This window comes from Lissotriton vulgaris, chromosome 6 (genome assembly GCF_964263255.1).
Source record: "Lissotriton vulgaris chromosome 6, aLisVul1.2, whole genome shotgun sequence".
Lineage (NCBI taxonomy): Eukaryota > Metazoa > Chordata > Amphibia > Caudata > Salamandridae > Lissotriton > Lissotriton vulgaris.
In genome coordinates, this window is record NC_141694.1 from 1,171,659,992 (window position 1) to 1,171,678,378 (window position 18,387).

Sequence of the window (18,387 nt, forward strand, 5' to 3'; positions counted from 1 at the left end):
GGCCCCTGTATTTAATCGCTTTACGCTCGCTGTCAAGCCTCTGCTTGAGCACTTCTACTCCCATAAATACTTCCAAATGCAGGCTCTAATCATGACCAAAAATCTGAGTAAAACTGAGGTGACAACGGTAACTCGGCTGAAAAACAGAGGAAACGTTTCAGGGGTGTTATTCCCAGAACATCCCGGTCCCCAAAAGGACAGAGGTATATGCCCGGTCCTAGACCTCAGGTACTCGAACTGACTCCTCAAAATGGAAAAGTTTAAAATGCTATTTCTGGAAGTAGAAGACTGGATGATGTCTATCAACCTGCGAGATGCCCATTTCCACATCCTGATCAGCATTCACACTCAAGGTATCTTCGCTTCGTTGTCGGGTCCGAGCACTACCAGTTTGTGGCCTTTCCATTTGGACTCAATTCTGTTACTCGAGTCTTCACAAAGGTGATAGAAGTGGTTTCGACACATCTCAGATGGGTGGAAATTCCCTTTCCTGGACAACTGGCTCATTAATGCCAGCTCTCTAGAGATGTTGTCTCACCACTTACAGGCAACAACCATGTTTGTTGTTGGACCCGGCTTTTCAGTCAACAAGCCTAAATCTCAACTGGTGCCCTCTCGGCACATCCTGTTTAGAGGGGCAGTACTGAACACCACATCAAGTCAAGATTCCCTCTTCCTGAGAAAGTTCAAGATAAACTATGATTCCAATGTTTTAGAATGGAGCAAAACGAAATACAGGAACCCTATGTCAAGGGTCCAGAGACCTGGTAGGTGTTTGTATGGTCACTGCTTACTAAGTCAGTGTGTACCAAAAATGTGTAAGAAAGAAAAATTTCTTTCTAGAGTCCCCTCACTCACCGGGGTTGCCCCACGGTGACATGCTTCATCATTGGGGCCATCCCAGTTCTCTACGAAAAGGGGCGTGCTGCGACAAGGCGACTACGCTGGAGCACTGGTTTTGTGAGATGACTATGTGTGGTGCAAGTGTGGTGATGGTGGAGTGGGTGTGGAATTAAAAATACCGTGCTAGTGGGCCTCAACAATTTATTTTGCTCCTAGTGTGGTATAAAAAATTAAAAAGGGGTAACACTGTATTCCAACTTTTACTGAGCTAGATCAGTGTCAAGGTCAACATGTTTCAAGCTCCCCCAAGCTTTTCTTCAGGACCATACAGGGTCCAGCCCTGTATTGCCACTCCTGTTTTCAAATGAAAAAGTGTTGCTAAAAACTACTTATTTACAATGAACGCTGTTGTTAATAAAACATGCGTGTTGTTGTACATACGTTTTGTATTTCACTTCGATTTCTGTAAAATAGAATAACAGTTGTTAAATGATGGACAACCCTTTCCAAGAAGGGGAACAACTCACATGCATCTCACTCCAACTAGGGCGTGAGTGTGCCCTTCGCATCATAATGATGCGTGCTGGTTTTCAAACCGGTGTAGAAAAATAAATCACTGTGAATAAAGTGGTTTAGTGGTTTCACACACAAAACATATAGACTTAATGTGACTATTGACAAGACACACAACACATACACACGAAATAATATGGCAGATGGTTATATTTACATAAAAGAGTGTATGATTACACCCCATGGTCTTAGGCAAGGGCAGGAACGCCTCGTGGAAACATTGCTGAAAAAGGATTATCAAGGTTTAGAGTTAGAAGGCTCCTTTCCTGTTTGCCCGTTTAAAATTGCCGGTTTCCTTGCAATCTAGCGTAGTTCATACACTTACTTCCTATCGGCAGACCCGCTCGGTACTACCTGGTGCTTCCTCACCCGACCGCATACTGATCTGAACCCGGGCTCGCGGTGTATTTAGAACGCGCGAGCTTCCGGGTTGCCGGGACAACCTCTGTTAAGCTAGAGCGCTCACTTGGGGCGGCCATCTTGGTGGGATGTGATCGCGCTCGGCGCGAGTGTTAGCTAAAAGTAGGGATTACTACCGAATGTTGCTGGGTTTAGGGATAAGAAGTATTTTAGAGTGATACTGTGAACTAGGGCATTTTTATACACTAATTTAGAACACAAGTTTTTTTCTCGGATGGGTGAAGTTCTTTAGAATGATTAGGCTTATTCTTGAAAAAACGGGTATTTTAGCATTTGATAGATAGGAGGGCTAGTACCTATCTTTGCTGGGAAGGCTGTGCTGGGTCTTTTGATATTGTGGAAAAAGGTATTCATGGTGATAGGGTTTGTTTTTTGGGGGGGAGTATTACCATGATATTTATTCAGTTGTGGTTCATACCATCCCAAGTCAATTCATTAGAAAATTGGTCTATGGGCGAAAGGCTCCCCATGGGATTTCATCATTAAGTCCTTGGGTGTCCGTATGTAGACGAAACACCCATCTTTGTTCTTTTTCATGGAGGATTCGTTCCTGATTGTCTTTGTTTTTCACTGTTTCTATGACCACCCAGGTTAAATCATTAGGTGTATGGTTCTGTTCAATGAAGTGGGTGGTCATTCTTGTTGTGGCTCGCTTGCACCTGATGTTACTTCTGTGCTCTACTATGCGAGTACTGACCTTTCTAGTGGTCATTCCTACATAGTGAAGGTTGCACGTGCAGGTTATCAAGTACACAACCCCACTGGTATTGCAATTGGAAAATCCCTTTAGTTCCCATCTCGTAGTGTTGTTGAAAATTACGTTTTTGGTTGGGGAAGTCAAATGACAAACACTACAATTGTTGCATGGATAATGACCATCAGGTAGTGGTTGGGATCTTACTGTCTGGGTTATTGGTGTGGGACGGGTATGTACCAAATAATCCTTCAAATTTTTACCCCGCCTATGACTGAACATGGGAGTAGGTATGTGAAGGCCGCCGCTGTTAAGTATTGGCCAATGTTTTTTGATTATTTTGGACACACTGTCAGAGACTTGATTGTACGTGGTAATACAGATCGTTTTTTTGTCCTCAGGTTGTGTTCTCTCTTTGGGTTCTAAAAGTGCTTCCCTATTGTTGTTAGCCGCCCGTTTTTTAGCCTCTTTGATCAGTTTATTTGGGTATTTTCTGTATCTCAGCTTGTTGCTTAAGTCTTCCGCTTGGGTTAGGTAGTCGGATTTTTTGCTACAGTTCCTGCGCAAACGGAGGAATTGTCCAAATGGCAGGTTTTGTTTGAGATGGCGAGGGTGAAAACTATCAAAGGTCAAGAGGCAGTTTCTTGCTGTCTCTTTAAAATGGGTTGTTGTCACCAGTCTGCCTGACTCAGCATGAATGTTTAGATCAAGGAAAACTAGATCGGTCTTGCTCATTGAGCAGGTGAATTTGAGGAAGGGATCCTGTGTGTTAAGCCAGGTGAGAAAGGTCTGTGCTTCTTCTTCTGTGCCTTGCCATATCAACAAAATATCGTCGATATAGCGTTTCCAATGTAGGATTTGATGTCTGTGTGGATTCCTCTCATTCAGTATTTTGTTTTTCTCCAGTTGATGGACGTACAACCCGGCTATGCTCGGCGCAAATGTACTGCCCATACTGGTCCCATGTTGTTGTTTATATAGGGTAGATTCAAAGCGGAAGAAGTTTTCACACAGTGCTAGTTGGCAGCATTCGAGTACTACATGGCGAGCAGTATGGAATTCCCACTCGTTTTCGTACAGTACTTCCTCTAGAATCTGTAAAGTCTCTCTGTGTGGCAAGCTGGTATACAGACTTTCGACATCCAGACTTATCAAAAGGCTGGATGTCGCGTCAAAGGTTAGGTCTTGTAACAGGCACAGTACGTCCTTGGTGTCCCTCAGATAGGTGTCTGTTTTTTGCACAAGGGGTCTGAGAAAGGCATCTGCGAATTGTGAAAGAGGCTCTAGAATTGAGCCTATCCCCGAGACTATGGGCCTCCCTGGTGGGTTCTCCAGTCTCTTGTGTATTTTGGGGATAGTATAGAAGTATGGTATTGTTGGTTTTTTGTTTGTTAAGAACTCAATTTCTTTTTTACTAAGCCAATCGTTGGCTTGACATTCCTCTGTTAGGTATGCAATTGAGATTCTTAGACGTTCTGTCGGGTCTTCATCCAGTTTGGCGTAGTTTCTTGTGTCCCCTAGTAGACGGAGACATTCATTCCTGTAATCCGTGGTGTTTTGTAATACAATTGCCCCGCCTTTGTCGGCTGGTTTTATGGTAATTTGATTGTTTTTTGACAGTTCCTGTAACGCGGATTGTTCAGCTTTGCTGGTGTTATGAAATACTTTGATAGTTCGTGGGTCTAACTCCTGAACCTCTCTCATGACCGCTTTTTCAAAAGTTAATACTTCCACAGGTAGGCTGTGTGATGGAGGGACAAAGTTTGATTTTTTATGTAGTCCTGTGTCACTCTTTGTTCGTTCTGTGGGATCTTTGTCTTGAAAGAATACCTGCAATTTGATTTTTCTAGGAATTCTTTCAATTCACAGCATAGTTTGAACTTGTCTGTGGTTGGGGTGGGTACAAATCCTAAGCCTTTGTTAAGCACTGGGATCTGTATAGCTGTGAGGCATAATGATGATAGATTTACTACTAAATCGAGCTGGTGCTCGTGGTCGGTTCCGGCGGGCCTTTGCTCCGTGTGTGACGTGTAGTTGTCACCACTGGTTCTGCCCATTGTACTCCCTGGCTGGGTTTGTTTTTTGCTCTTTGTGCCTGGCGGCCTCTCCCTAAAAAAGGTTTCCTTTGGTTTCCTTGGTTTCCTTGATCATTTCCCCAGTTCTGATAGTTGGGTTGGTTGTACATGGGTGGGCCATAGAAGAAAGGCGGGGGCGGAGGGCAATAATTATATGGGTCTTGGTACATGGGCCACATCGGTGCTTGGTTGCCTCTAAAACCCCTTGTATTGCCTCTTCCTCTTCTGGGTCTTCTGTTGGGGGTGGTGCTGTAATTGCTTGATCCCCCAGAGCTATTAGATCCTGTGTCAGAGCCATCACTATCAGTGTTGTATCCAGGGTTCTTATTGCTGGTTCTGTAATCGTCCCTAATATAAGGATACACTTTTTCGTGAGCAAATGCTTTTTTATCCTTAGATAGTTTGATGTATTTTGAATCCTTCAGGCTGATTTCGAATTCAGACATCGTTTTATTTAGCTCATTCAGTCTTTTTGTTAGTTCTGCTGGAGTTTGAAAAGACTTGAGGCGTATCTCCATGGAATTTATCTCTTCCTTCAGGGAATCTACTAATCTGGTCGCGGTTTTAATGATCAAGACCAGCCAGTCTCTGGTACAATGCCAGGATATTTGTGACCAGTCCAGCTTGAATTGTTTGTCGTGCTGGAATATAAATGGTTCATTCCTGACTATGAGGCCCCTTGGTGCTGCGTTAGCTTGTAAATATTCCGCCATCATGACGCCATGAATCAATGTTTTTATCTGTGTTCTCTTTAATTCAGTCAATTCGTCCCAACACTGGCTCGCATCACTGTTTTCTCCTGTGGGTGCTCCTGCATGTGGTAACATGGAGGCAATGGCTCTATCAACTTCATCCTCCGAGAAGGATAGTCCTGTGTTCTGTGCCATAATTTTTTCTGTGAGTGTTTCTTTGTGTGTGTTGTCTTAGTCCCTAGATCAACCTGGTATGTACCAGTCAGGTGACCTATGTCTGAGAGAAAGAAAAACTCCCGCAGCCCGTGGCTGCTTAATGCATAAACAAAAAAGGGGGGAGAAGGAGGTTAAACCAGACCAGGTCGGCCTCCAGTCTGTGTACGAAATACAGGAACCCTATGTCAAGGGTCCAGAGACCTGGTAGGTGTTTGTATGATCACTGCTTACTAAGTCAGTGTGTACCAAAAATGTGTAAGAAAGAAAAATTTCTTTCTAGAGTCCCCTCACTCACCGGGGTTGCCCCACGGTGACATGCTTCATCATTGGGGCCATCCCAGTTCTCTACGAAAAGGGGCGTGCTGCGACAAGGCGACTACGCTGGAGCACTGGTTTTGTGAGATGACTATGTGTGGTGCAAGTGTGGTGATGGTGGAGTGGGTGTGGAATTAAAAATACAGTGCTAGTGGGCCTCAACAATTTATTTTGCTCCTAGTGTGGTATAAAAAATTAAAAAGGGGTAACACTGTATTCCAACTTTTACTGAGCTAGATCAGTGTCAAGGTCAACATGTTTCAAGCTCCCCCAAGCTTTTCTTCAGGACCATACAGGGTCCAGCCCTGTATTGCCACTCCTGTTTTCAAATGAAAAAGTGTTGCTAAAAACTACTTATTTACAATGAACGCTGTTGTTAATAAAACATGCGTGTTGTTTTACATACGTTTTGTATTTCACTTCGATTTCTGTAAAATAGAATAACAGTTGTTAAATGATGGACAACCCCTTCCAAGAAGGGGAACAACTCACATGCATCTCACTCCAACTAGGGCGTGAGTGTGCCCTTGGCATCATAATGATGCGTGCTGGTTTTCAAACCGGTGTAGAAAAATAAATCACTGTGAATAAAGTGGTTTAGTGGTTTCACACACAAAACATATAGACTTAATGTGACTATTGACAAGACACACAACACATACACACGAAATAATATGGCAGATGGTTATATTTACATAAAATAGTGTATGATTACACCCCATGGTCTTAGGCAAGGGCAGGAACGCCTCGTGGAAACATTGCTGAAAAAGGATTATCAAGGTTTAGAGTTAGAAGGCTCCTTTCCTGTTTGCCCGTTTAAAATTGCCGGTTTCCTTGCAATCTAGCGTAGTTCATACACTTACTTCCTATCGGCAGACCCGCTCGGTACTACCTGGTGCTTCCTCACCCGACCGCATACTGATCTGAACCCGGGCTCGCGGTGTATTTAGAACGCGCGAGCTTCCGGGTTGCCGGGACAACCTCTGTTAAGCTAGAGCGCTCACTTGGGGCGGCCATCTTGGTGGGATGTGATCGCGCTCGGCGCGAGTGTTAGCTAAAAGTAGGGATTACTACCGAATGTTGCTGGGTTTTGGGATAAGAAGTATTTTAGAGTGATACTGTGAACTAGGGCATTTTTATACACTAATTTAGAACACAAGTTTTTTTCTCGGATGGGTGAAGTTCTTTAGAATGATTAGGCTTATTCTTGAAAAAACGGGTATTTTAGCATTTGATAGATAGGAGGGCTAGTACCTATCTTTGCTGGGAAGGCTGTGCTGGGTCTTTTGATATTGTGGAAAAAGGTATTCATGGTGATAGGGTTTGTTTTTTGGGGGGGAGTATTACCATGATATTTATTCAGTTGTGGTTCATACCATCCCAAGTCAATTCATTAGAAAATTGGTCTATGGGCGAAAGGCTCCCCATGGGATTTCATCATTAAGTCCTTGGGTGTCCGTATGTAGACGAAACACCCATCTTTGTTCTTTTTCATGGAGGATTCGTTCCTGATTGTCTTTGTTTTTCACTGTTTCTATGACCACCCAGGTTAAATCATTAGGTGTATGGTTCTGTTCAATGAAGTGGGTGGTCATTCTTGTTGTGGCTCGCTTGCACCTGATGTTACTTCTGTGCTCTACTATGCGAGTACTGACCTTTCTAGTGGTCATTCCTACATAGTGAAGGTTGCACGTGCAGGTTATCAAGTACACAACCCCACTGGTATTGCAATTGGAAAATCCCTTTAGTTCCCACCTCGTAGTGTTGTTGAAAATTACGTTTTTGGTTGGGGAAGTCAAATGACAAACACTACAATTGTTGCATGGAAAATGACCATCAGGTAGTGGTTGGGATCTTACTGTCTGGGTTATTGGTGTGGGACGGGTATGTACCAAATAATCCTTCAAATTTTTACCCCGCCTATGACTGAACATGGGAGTAGGTATGTGAAGGCCGCCGCTGTTAAGTATTGGCCAATGTTTTTTGATTATTTTGGACACACTGTCAGAGACTTGATTGTACGTGGTAATACAGATCGTTTTTTTGTCCTCAGGTTGTGTTCTCTCTTTGGGTTCTAAAAGTGCTTCCCTATTGTTGTTAGCCGCCCGTTTTTTAGCCTCTTTGATCAGTTTATTTGGGTATTTTCTGTATCTCAGCTTGTTGCTTAAGTCTTCCGCTTGGGTTAGGTAGTCGGATTTTTTGCTACAGTTCCTGCGCAAACGGAGGAATTGTCCAAATGGCAGGTTTTGTTTGAGATGGCGAGGGTGAAAACTATCAAAGGTCAAGAGGCAGTTTCTTGCTGTCTCTTTAAAATGGGTTGTTGTCACCAGTCTGCCTGACTCAGCATGAATGTTTAGATCAAGGTCTTGCTCATTGAGCAGGTGAATTTGAGGAAGGGATCCTGTGTGTTAAGCCAGGTGAGAAAGGTCTGTGCTTCTTCTTCTGTGCCTTGCGTGTACTCAACATACTTCCTGGTACCAAAGGTAGACGAAACAATGAGACCCATCCTGGACCTCAGATTCTTAAACAAATTCATAAAAACGCAAAAGTTCAAAATGACCTCCCTACAAGCGGTACTTCCTCAATTACAAGGCGGGGACTTCATGGTCACCATAGACCTCAAAGATGCCTACCTGCACATCCCAATGAACAAGACCACTACCAGTTCACAACACTGGCATTTGGACTCAAATCAGCACCAAGAGTCTTCACAAAGTGCCTAGCAACAGTTGCGGCACACCTGCGAAGGGAGGGAATACACGTGTACCCTTACCTGGACGACTGGCTCATAAAAGCAAGATCATACAGGACGTGCAAGGAGCACGCACAAAGAGTAACAAACATTCTGATGAACCTGGGATTCTCCATCCACTGGGGCAAATCCTCAATGGAGCCAGAACAAATAAAGATCTTCCTGGGAGCACAGATCGACACCTTACAGAGCAAGGTGTTCCAGAGCAACAAGAGATCGCTAGCACTCGTGAAGGAGACACGGCTCTACCAGAAGGGGCAAGCTCGGACAGTGAGAACAGCGAGCAAAATAATGGGCATGATGGCATCATGCATACACCTAGTGCCAAATGTGCGGCTGCACATGAGACCCTTACAGGAATGGCTACAAGAACAATGGTCACAAGCTACAGGTCGTTGGGAGGATCTAGTGGTTGTAACGCACGCAGTGCAGAAAAGAAAAAAATGGCATGGTGGAACATGAGGAACATAACAAGGGTAAAACCTCTAACGCCGCCAACAGTGACCATCACCACAGATGCATCCCTGAAGGGATGGGGAGCTCACATGAAGAAACTCAGAGCGAGGGGTCTGTGGACACCAGTGGATGCGGTCAAACACATCAATTACCTGGAGTTGAAGACACTCTTCCTCGCTATAAAGGCTTTCCAGACAAACTGTACAACCAGAGAGTGTTGATCCAGACAGACAACACAACAGCGATTTTCTACATCAACAAGCAAGGGGGGACACAATCAGCCCGCTTTCAAAGCTAGCGCAGGAAATATGGGCATGGGCCATCCCTCTCAACATAGACCTGCTAGCCATACATCTACCAGGGAAGGACAACGTAGAGGCAGATTGGCTCAGCAGACAGACATCGGCATCCCACGAGTGGGAGCTCAATGCACAGGAAACAAGGAGGCTGTTCGACAGGTGGGGAACACCGTCGGTGGACCTATTTGCAACACGCCAGAATGCAAAATGCCAAAACTTCGCATCCAGGCTACCAGGGGAGGGGTCCCTGGGGAATGCCCTATGGATAGACTGGTCGAGGACATTTGCTTACGCTTTTCCCCCGATACCACTGATGCACAGAGTACTCAGCAAGTGCAGTGAGAGCAACATGACACTGATACTGGTCGCACCGCAGTGGGCCAGGCAGACATGGTACTCGCAGATCATGGAGATGACACAGAGTGCACCCCACAGATTCGGGAGAAGGAAAGACCTACTCTCCATGCAAAATGAAGAGGTGCTGCACCCAGAGCCAGAGAGCCTGAGCTTAGTAGCATGGCTCCTGAGGACATAGAGTTTGCACATCTGAAACTGCCAGAGAGCACCCTAAGGGTACTTCGGGAAGCACGAAGGCCCAGCACACTAAGGTGCTATGTATCAAAATGGAAGAGATTTACACTGTGGAGCAGGAGAGAAAAACGTCACAACAAAATGCAAAAGGACTCAACAGTGCTAAGATACCTCACACACCTGCTCGACAAGAACCTAAGCTCGTCCTCATTGAGAGTTCACTTGGCAGCAATAGTCGCTTACACAAGGGGAGAAACTTGTAGGAGTTTCTTCACATCACAAGTGATTAAGAGATTCCTGGAAGGGGCAAAGAGGATCGCACCACCAAAGCGGGTGCCACCGCCTGCATGGAACCTTAACCTAGTCCTAACGGAGCTCATGAAACACCCTTTTGAGCCAATCCATAGGGCATCCCTAGAGATGCTGACCAAGAAAACAGCTTTCCTGGTAGCAATCACCTCACTGCGCAGAGTAAGCGAGCTACAAGCACTAACGCTTCAGGAACCCTACATACAGATTCACAATGATAGGGTGGTAATATGGACGGACCCACACTTCATGTCAAAGGTGGTGTCAAGGTTCCACATGAACCATACCATACAAATACCTAGTTTCTTCCAGAAACCGGCCACAAGTGCTGAACGAGCTCAGCACACCCTAGACGCCAGAAGGGCGATTATGCACTACGTTGAGAGAACAAAGGAACACAGGAAGACAAAGCAGTTCTTTGTGTCCTTCGCAAAGAGTTTCATGGGGAAACCAGTAACTAAAGGAACAATTGTGAGATGGATCACACAAACAATACAGTTCTGCCACAAGCAGGCAGGACAGGAACTGGAAGGAGAGACACGTGCCCACTCTACCAGGAAAAAGGGGGCTACAATAGCCTTCCTAGCTAACACACCCATTCAGGCCATATGCCTGGCGGCAAACTGGGCTTCAGTGCACACTTTCACGAAGCACTACTGTGTGGATATACAGATGAACACGGAAGCACAAGTCGGACAAAAGGTGCTTCAGCACATATTCAATAACCAACGCTCATCTTCCACCAAGCCGCCACAAACATGAGAAACTGCTACAAAGTCTATGCACAGCATAATGAATCCAGAAAGATTCACACTGCAAAACGAATAGTTTCTTACCTGTCGGTGTAGTTTTACAGCTTGAAGATCTTTCTGGATTCACTAGCGAACCCATCCACCTCCGCCAGAAAGATGAGGCTGGAGAGAAAAGGGGGTTTAAACAAAGACAATACTTGGAAAAACAAACCTTAGAGGTTAAAGTGGTGAATAATTTAGTTGAACATTGCCATAACTTCGGTAACAGAACGAACACGAGAAAAAAGAATCCAAAGATGGCGCCCAAGAGTGGGAGCTTCCGCAGGAAGCATGCCGACGTCACCGGAAATACACCAAAAGGTGGGACGTCGATGCCCACCTGGGCTACGAAAAAAAAAAACCAACGAAAAGACTACGATTCCGGACCCAACCACAAGACCGCGGAATAATGCACAGCATAGTGAATCCAGAAAGATCTTCAAGCTGCAAAACTACACCGACAGGTAAGAAACTATTCGTTTTCCAGCAAATGCCGAATAGTCTCTAAAGCAAAAATTCTCCAAGCAAATCTTAAATAATATCCAAAAGGAGTATCCAGGAAGTTCTCTGCGTGCTTAATACTGCTGCTTCCCTCTTTCCTTTAATTTATACGCCTGCTACCGCCACCTCCACCTGTCACTAATCCCCCAGAAACCACCAGAAGCCCTTAATTATTCCTTGGATATTACTGTGCCTATTTCTCTCCTTGAGCTCCAAATATCCACCAAAACCCCAGTGGGCTCTCCCCCAGGGTGCATGATCTCCCTGCTGGGCACTCAATCCTATGGCTACCCGTTGGGCAAAGCACAGTGGCAACCCGCTGCCGTGGGGAGGAAAAGCCGAGCTTTAAGCACTGAGAAAAAGGACGTCTGGGAAGAGAACGGAACGGTGAACCGTCAACTGACCTGGTGACCTAATGGCCTACGGCCCCTGTATTTAATCGCTTTACGCTCGCTGTCAAGCCTCTGCTTGAGCACTTCTACTCCCATAAATACTTCCAAATGCAGGCTCTAATCATGACCAAAAATCTGAGTAAAACTGAGGTGACAACGGTAACTCGGCTGAAAAACAGAGGAAACGTTTCAGGGGTGTTATTCCCAGAACATCCCGGTCCCCAAAAGGACAGAGGTATATGCCCGGTCCTAGACCTCAGGTACTCGAACTGACTCCTCAAAATGGAAAAGTTTAAAATGCTATTTCTGGAAGTAGAAGACTGGATGATGTCTATCAACCTGCGAGATGCCCATTTCCACATCCTGATCAGCATTCACACTCAAGGTATCTTCGCTTCGTTGTCGGGTCCGAGCACTACCAGTTTGTGGCCTTTCCATTTGGACTCAATTCTGTTACTCGAGTCTTCACAAAGGTGATAGAAGTGGTTTCGACACATCTCAGATGGGTGGAAATTCCCTTTCCTGGACAACTGGCTCATTAATGCCAGCTCTCCAGAGATGTTGTCTCACCACTTACAGGCAACAACCATGTTTGTTGTTGGACCCGGCTTTTCAGTCAACAAGCCTAAATCTCAACTGGTGCCCTCTCGGCACATCCTGTTTAGAGGGGCAGTACTGAACACCACATCAAGTCAAGATTCCCTCCTCCTGAGAAAGTTCAAGATAAACTATGATTCCAATGTTTTAGAATGGAGCAAACCTTCCAGTCATGGTGGTCTCACGTCTGCTCATTCTTTAAGTCTCCTGCAGTCTGTTGCTAAACCATGCAGTCTGGCACATGAAGATCCTCCAATGTGCCTCAGCACAGTGGTTCTAACATAGCAGAGATTGCAGTGAGTCTGTCCAGATTTTGACAGATAGTATGACTGAGATGTGGTAGATCAACAAGCAAGGAGGAGTGGGGTTGCAAAGCTATGTAACGCCAGTCTTGGGCTCAGGACCATCACATCTGCTTAGTAGCACATCACCTGGTTGGAGTGTTCAATGTGCAAGCAAAGAGTCACATCCGATGTCATCTTCCCAACCACAGTTAGAGACTTTATCCGGAGGTAAGGTCTCTATATTTTGGCTGTCTCTCAGTGAACGCCACACCAAGGTTCAACTATTGCAATGGGTGGTGAATTACTCTATATTGGTTCCAAAATATAGTCTTGGATATTACCTCATTTTTACACAAAACCCTCAATATAGACTATATTTAACTTATTTGCTCCTTAGCCTTGTCAATTCCCTTGACCAAGTCAGGGTTAGTGGAAAAACTCCAGGACTCCCTTTTTTCATAAAGACACTCTTAACATAAGCAAGCCAGAGAACACGATCCATGTTATCCAAGCTTCCTTACAAGACTGATCTTGAGAAGTCAGCCTTTGGTGTTTGCAGGTCGTAAGCAATAGCAGCAAAGGAGCTAGGCATATGGTTTTCTCCAGACAATTCAACCTGAACTTAACGTGACAGATATATGTGGCGGTGCCTGGAGGACCAGCGGGGATCCTTCGTAGGAAGCTGTTTTCAACCTTTTGAATCATTTCCAGGTTAGAGTAAGCCCTTACTCCTGCTCCATAAACGCCCACGGAAAACATGTAGACGTATGAAGGAGTAGAAACTCTCTGACAAGTTTGTGTCTTAACTTAATAGCCAAACAAGAGAGCGCTCCAATATCTCCTTAGAGAGTTGCTGTGATCTTAGGGTCAATAATGAACAATCATTTTCAGTCTAGCTATATTTCCTTCAAAGGTAAAGCTATTTATATAATATCCAGAAAAGTAGAGCACATAAAAGAAGGAAGTCAAAATTGATCATAAGGTTTTAACTCTTTATTAGGTCACCATTACCACTCAACACTCAAGTGGAAGTGGAATGCTTGTGCACTTAAACTCACCAAAAATATTAATATGCGGCTAGATGGGCAAGCTATGTCCGGTTTTATTTTACATTCTGTTTTGGAAGGTTTGAGCTTGCCAGACCTTAGTTTAAAATCTCAGGACACAAATCCTTTTTTTTAGTTGATGAGGCAATGTTTTGTCATTCAAAAAGCTATTGTGCATCACATCTCCTATGGTGTGTCACCTTTCTAGCCATAATTCACCAGTTTTCAGAATACATGGAGATACTCTGTGTGCTTGTGCCCATGTTACTGGGAATCTTGCACAGTACCCCAGAAATCATGGATTTGTATTTCAACCAAAAGCCTAGTGCCCAAACTGAATAGGATTTAGGATCTAAGTGTTTCAAAGTTTGGTGTTTCACACAGTTCAGGAGAGAAACATTTTTGTCCCAACTTGTCTCTTTAGTAAGTCTTGTTTGAGAACAGAAAAAGCAAGGAATGCCCTCAAGTGGTACCAGATATAATGTGCATTTGTCGCTAAAATAGAAGGACAACAGTGGAATTTTTGTTTAGCGAGAACTTGCATAGCACCTTGGGGGCCCACCAGTTTACCATTTGGAACGACTTAATTCCTCTCACTTTTATCACGGTGCAGTCAGCACATTGGGCCCTTACTACCCTGGAAGATGTCACGGTCTGAGATATCATACTGACAAAGGAGCCCCAGTATCCTGGCACTGTGGCCACCCACCTCTATCAAGAATAGATTTTTGCAGTGCTTCCGCAAACCAGGATTGGTTCAGGACTGGTACAAAGCACAGTCCCTCAGTCACAGCAGCACAACACACTGTCAGCTGAGAGAGTTGGTTTGTATGACTAGGCAAGCTTTCTGCATGGTCATACAGTGATTTCTGCTACTTGTGTCACTCTAAAACAAGCTAATAGGGCAGTCTCCAGCTTTCTTTGCATATTCATCCCACCTCATCAAGCATTGCATCTGACAACATTTGTAAATAACAATCTATGGGACAGAAAAACAAAGACAGGAATAGTGGTTTAAGATTGGAATTTCCTGCGAACCGCAATTTGGAAAGCGCTATTCCTAATTTATGAACCTCCTGAGTTTCATTAGCGATTATTAATGGTTTGCAAATAGACCTACCTCATTCATTGTAATGAGGCTGGTTGCAATTTGTGACCTACTAGAATTCGCTGCCATCACAGGAATGGTGGCCTGCTGGGGTCAACAGACCATCATGTCTGTGATCGCTTTTAAATAAAGATTTTTTTTTTTTTAAATGTGGCCTGTTTTCCTTAAAGGTAAATGGGATGCGTTTTGCAGAAGCAAAAAATGAAATTCAGGAGAAGCCATTGGTCCGTGGGACCACTGCCTGCTCTTTAAAAATATTTATTCAACCATTCTCAAAGGGTAAGGGGTACCTTTGAGACCCCTTCCCATTTGCGAATGGGTTACCACCCACTTTGAGTTGGCTGTAAATTGCAAATGTTTTTCAACTGCATTTCGGTTGCAAAACAATCATACATAACACTGAAAATCTGTATTAGAAAAGTTCGACCTAAACATGCCTCTTCCAAATACCGAATTGCAAAAACCCAAATTGCTATTGAGTAACAAGTTACCGAATCGCAATTTGGGCTTTGTACATCAGAAAAGGCATTTTTGTGGTTGCATACGGCTCGATTCTGCGAATCGGGCTAATCGCTACTGCAAAAATGCTTCGTACATCAGGCCCTTAGTTAGGTGTTAATACTTGATTTGCTGCATTTGGTACACTTTCTATTTATTTGGAAATTCCAGACACTTCGGTTGAGGCCAGATGAGAGATTGCATTGTTTCTCCATTTTGCCTAACTGATAATGTGACACTTCTGTCCATTCAGTGATTGAGTGCCGTCCACATCCTTCCAAGTGTATCATTGTGCTTCTCACTATAATGAGGACCTGAGAATTTTATTAATAACTGAGTTTAAATAACTATTATAAGAGACTGTTACAAGAGTTCTGCAGGAGTGAAGGGAAGAGAAGCCATTGACTCCCTCCGTCATATACGTTGCGACACCTTATTATCTTCTGGGGCCACAACCCTGAACCAACCATTCTCCCATTCCAAGCCAACTATATTTTCTTATCATTGGAAAGCGATTGAAGTATTTATAATAGGTGTAAATGTACTGTTAATGAATATATGGAGAAAGTTGGTGAAAAATGTTGATATTTATATTATTGACATAAGATTTCTGAAGATCCATGTTAAACTGTGCATCGTTTATTTCAATCCCTTAGGTGACAGTACATCATTACCTTACACAAAACAGGAATTAAGAAATTGGCAGAGAACTTGCAAACAAAGTGAATATGGGAGAAATGTCAGCCCAAACCTAAATCAGATTAGGCAACCCAGAACCCTGCATGGGGAGGAAGGGTATAAATATAACAGCGGCTTCAATCAGAGAACGCCCCATGTGAAAATTCAGGACCACCATCCCATTGACCAAACAGTTGAGAGTGACTGTGGGAGGACTTCTAGCGAATCGGCAAATCTAAACCAACAGCCCAAAATACAAACAGGAGTGAAACTTTATATTTGCCGTCAATGTGGAAATTATTTCAGCCAATCCGCAAATGCAAACCCGTACCATCCTAGTACGTGCAGTGATTGTGATAAGAGGTTGTTGCATACAGTCAACCAGAAAAAATCAAATAGAAAACGTACTGAAAAGACATCTCATGTGTGTAGAGAATGTGGGAAGATTTGCAGACACTCACAGGCTCTCAGATTACATCAGCGAGTGCACACTGGAGAGAAACCCCATGCATGTGGTGAATGCGGAAGATGTTTCAGCGTCATGGCAAATTTAATTAGGCACCGAAGAATACATACTGGTGAGAAACCATACACATGTAGTGTCTGTGGGAAGAATTTCAGGCAGTTGCCACACCTTATCAAGCATCAGCGGATGCACATGCGAGAGGAAATGTTGATACTTGGCTCACGTGCAATATCCTAACTGAACTATTGAAAATATTGGTAAACAGTCAAGGCCCAACTGTGTCTTCTGTCTGGAGAGTTCAGGTACACATTGACTACTCAGTCTCCACATGGAGAGAAAGATGATTATGAAGGATGAAGGCTAGACAAGTAAAACCCATTAAGTGATGCCAGTTACTTTAGTCGTAATGGGTCTCGGAAATGTATCTCCAAACTCAATCCTGAAAGCAGCCACCATTAGCTCTGTGCTGGTACAAAGATGATTCTTCTACTGGTAAACTAAAAAGCTATGCAGAATATTACTGAACTACATTGTAACTTAAGAATGAGGTTTGTTTCTGTGTGCTATGAAAGTTACCCAACTATGTTGTCTTAAATTCATTACTTGTAATCCATTTGAGATGTTGTAGATTGACTCTTTATCCCTTAAAAGACATCTGTCTCCATTCACCAAAGTGAGCCTACAAAGTAATGTAAAGTGATTCAATGTTGGGGCATTAATATGTCAACACGAATGGTAACCCACTGCTAAAAAAAAACTTATTTATGGAAGTATTCTGCAAAACTTTGGCTAAAGAGTAAGGTCTGACCCTACTCAAGGTTTTACATGCATAAATGTATCCCTTTTCAGGACACAGTACAGTGTATTTGCCAAATCATTTCTTTCCCAAAAAGGGTGTTCAAAAACCAGAAGAATGTGGATCATAAGCACCTGCTCATTTAGCTACGCTCTTCTTAGAAAGTGTCTGTATACAGTAAAGTAATGCTATGTGAATTAACAGTTAGATTGAGAGAGTATTATCAAATATATAACCCTATTACTCCACAAATAAAACACCCAAGTAAAAGGTGACTATACAAGTTGGAAAAACATCATTAAAAATAGCTACACTTTGTATTAGGTTTATCTGTTTATTATGTTTGCTAATTTATTTCCAAGATTACTCTTTGGGGAAGAACATAGTATAAAAATCTAGTAGAAAAAACAGGAATTGGAAAGCAAATAAAAGTGTGGAGCTCTGAGAAATTAGTTGCCAATGAAATACCGTACGAAACTACAAAGAAAAGATGCACTTTTAACTGGTGAAACATTCCACAGATATGCACAGTTCAGCACAGTGATTGATGCAATGCAATAGTTTAGCACCAGTAGGAAGAAGAATTGAAGGGGCACCATGAAACTGAGAACAGGGACTTGAGCCAGTTGCAAGAGAACATGTGATGTTACAATGCAAGAACAGTAAAATAAATTGAAATAGTGGCGTTTGGCTTGTTTGTCACTAACACAGAAGAAGTTGTCATCTCCAGATGAAATGATTGATGACTATAAGACCATTGACCAACCACAGCGCAGCTTCCGCTCCTATTAATGGCTGACTTAATCTTGCCTTCGACATTATACAGCACTCTGCTGCCTTATGGATGGGTTTGTGCTACTAAATTAACATATACATGCATGCATACAAGGTCTTAAGGGTGAGAGTTGGAGAAAGCATGAAAAGATACAAACGTGGGGTATGCATTAATACAGAAATTGCATTGATCTAAGATTGAATTACAGAAAGTGCAAATGTGAATCCAAGATACAGGTCGCTTATAGGGAATTAACATGAGTGTTTTGGTGAACTGTTTA

At 43.5% G+C, this 18,387-nt stretch overlaps 1 protein-coding gene across 2 annotated transcripts in view; it reads left to right on the top strand.

Annotated features, from left to right (window-relative positions):
• LOC147708597 (uncharacterized) overlaps window positions 1-17,652 on the top strand; it is a 139,239-nt gene extending 121,587 nt beyond the window's left edge. For both annotated transcript variants that reach the window (XM_086927275.1, XM_086927276.1), the window contains one exon: window positions 16,049-17,652. In XM_086927275.1, coding sequence (XP_086783401.1) covers window positions 16,049-16,773 — 725 coding nt within the window. In that variant the 3' untranslated portion in view covers window positions 16,774-17,652. The remainder of the gene's footprint in view (window positions 1-16,048) is intronic.
• Window positions 17,653-18,387: the final 735 nt, after the last annotated feature.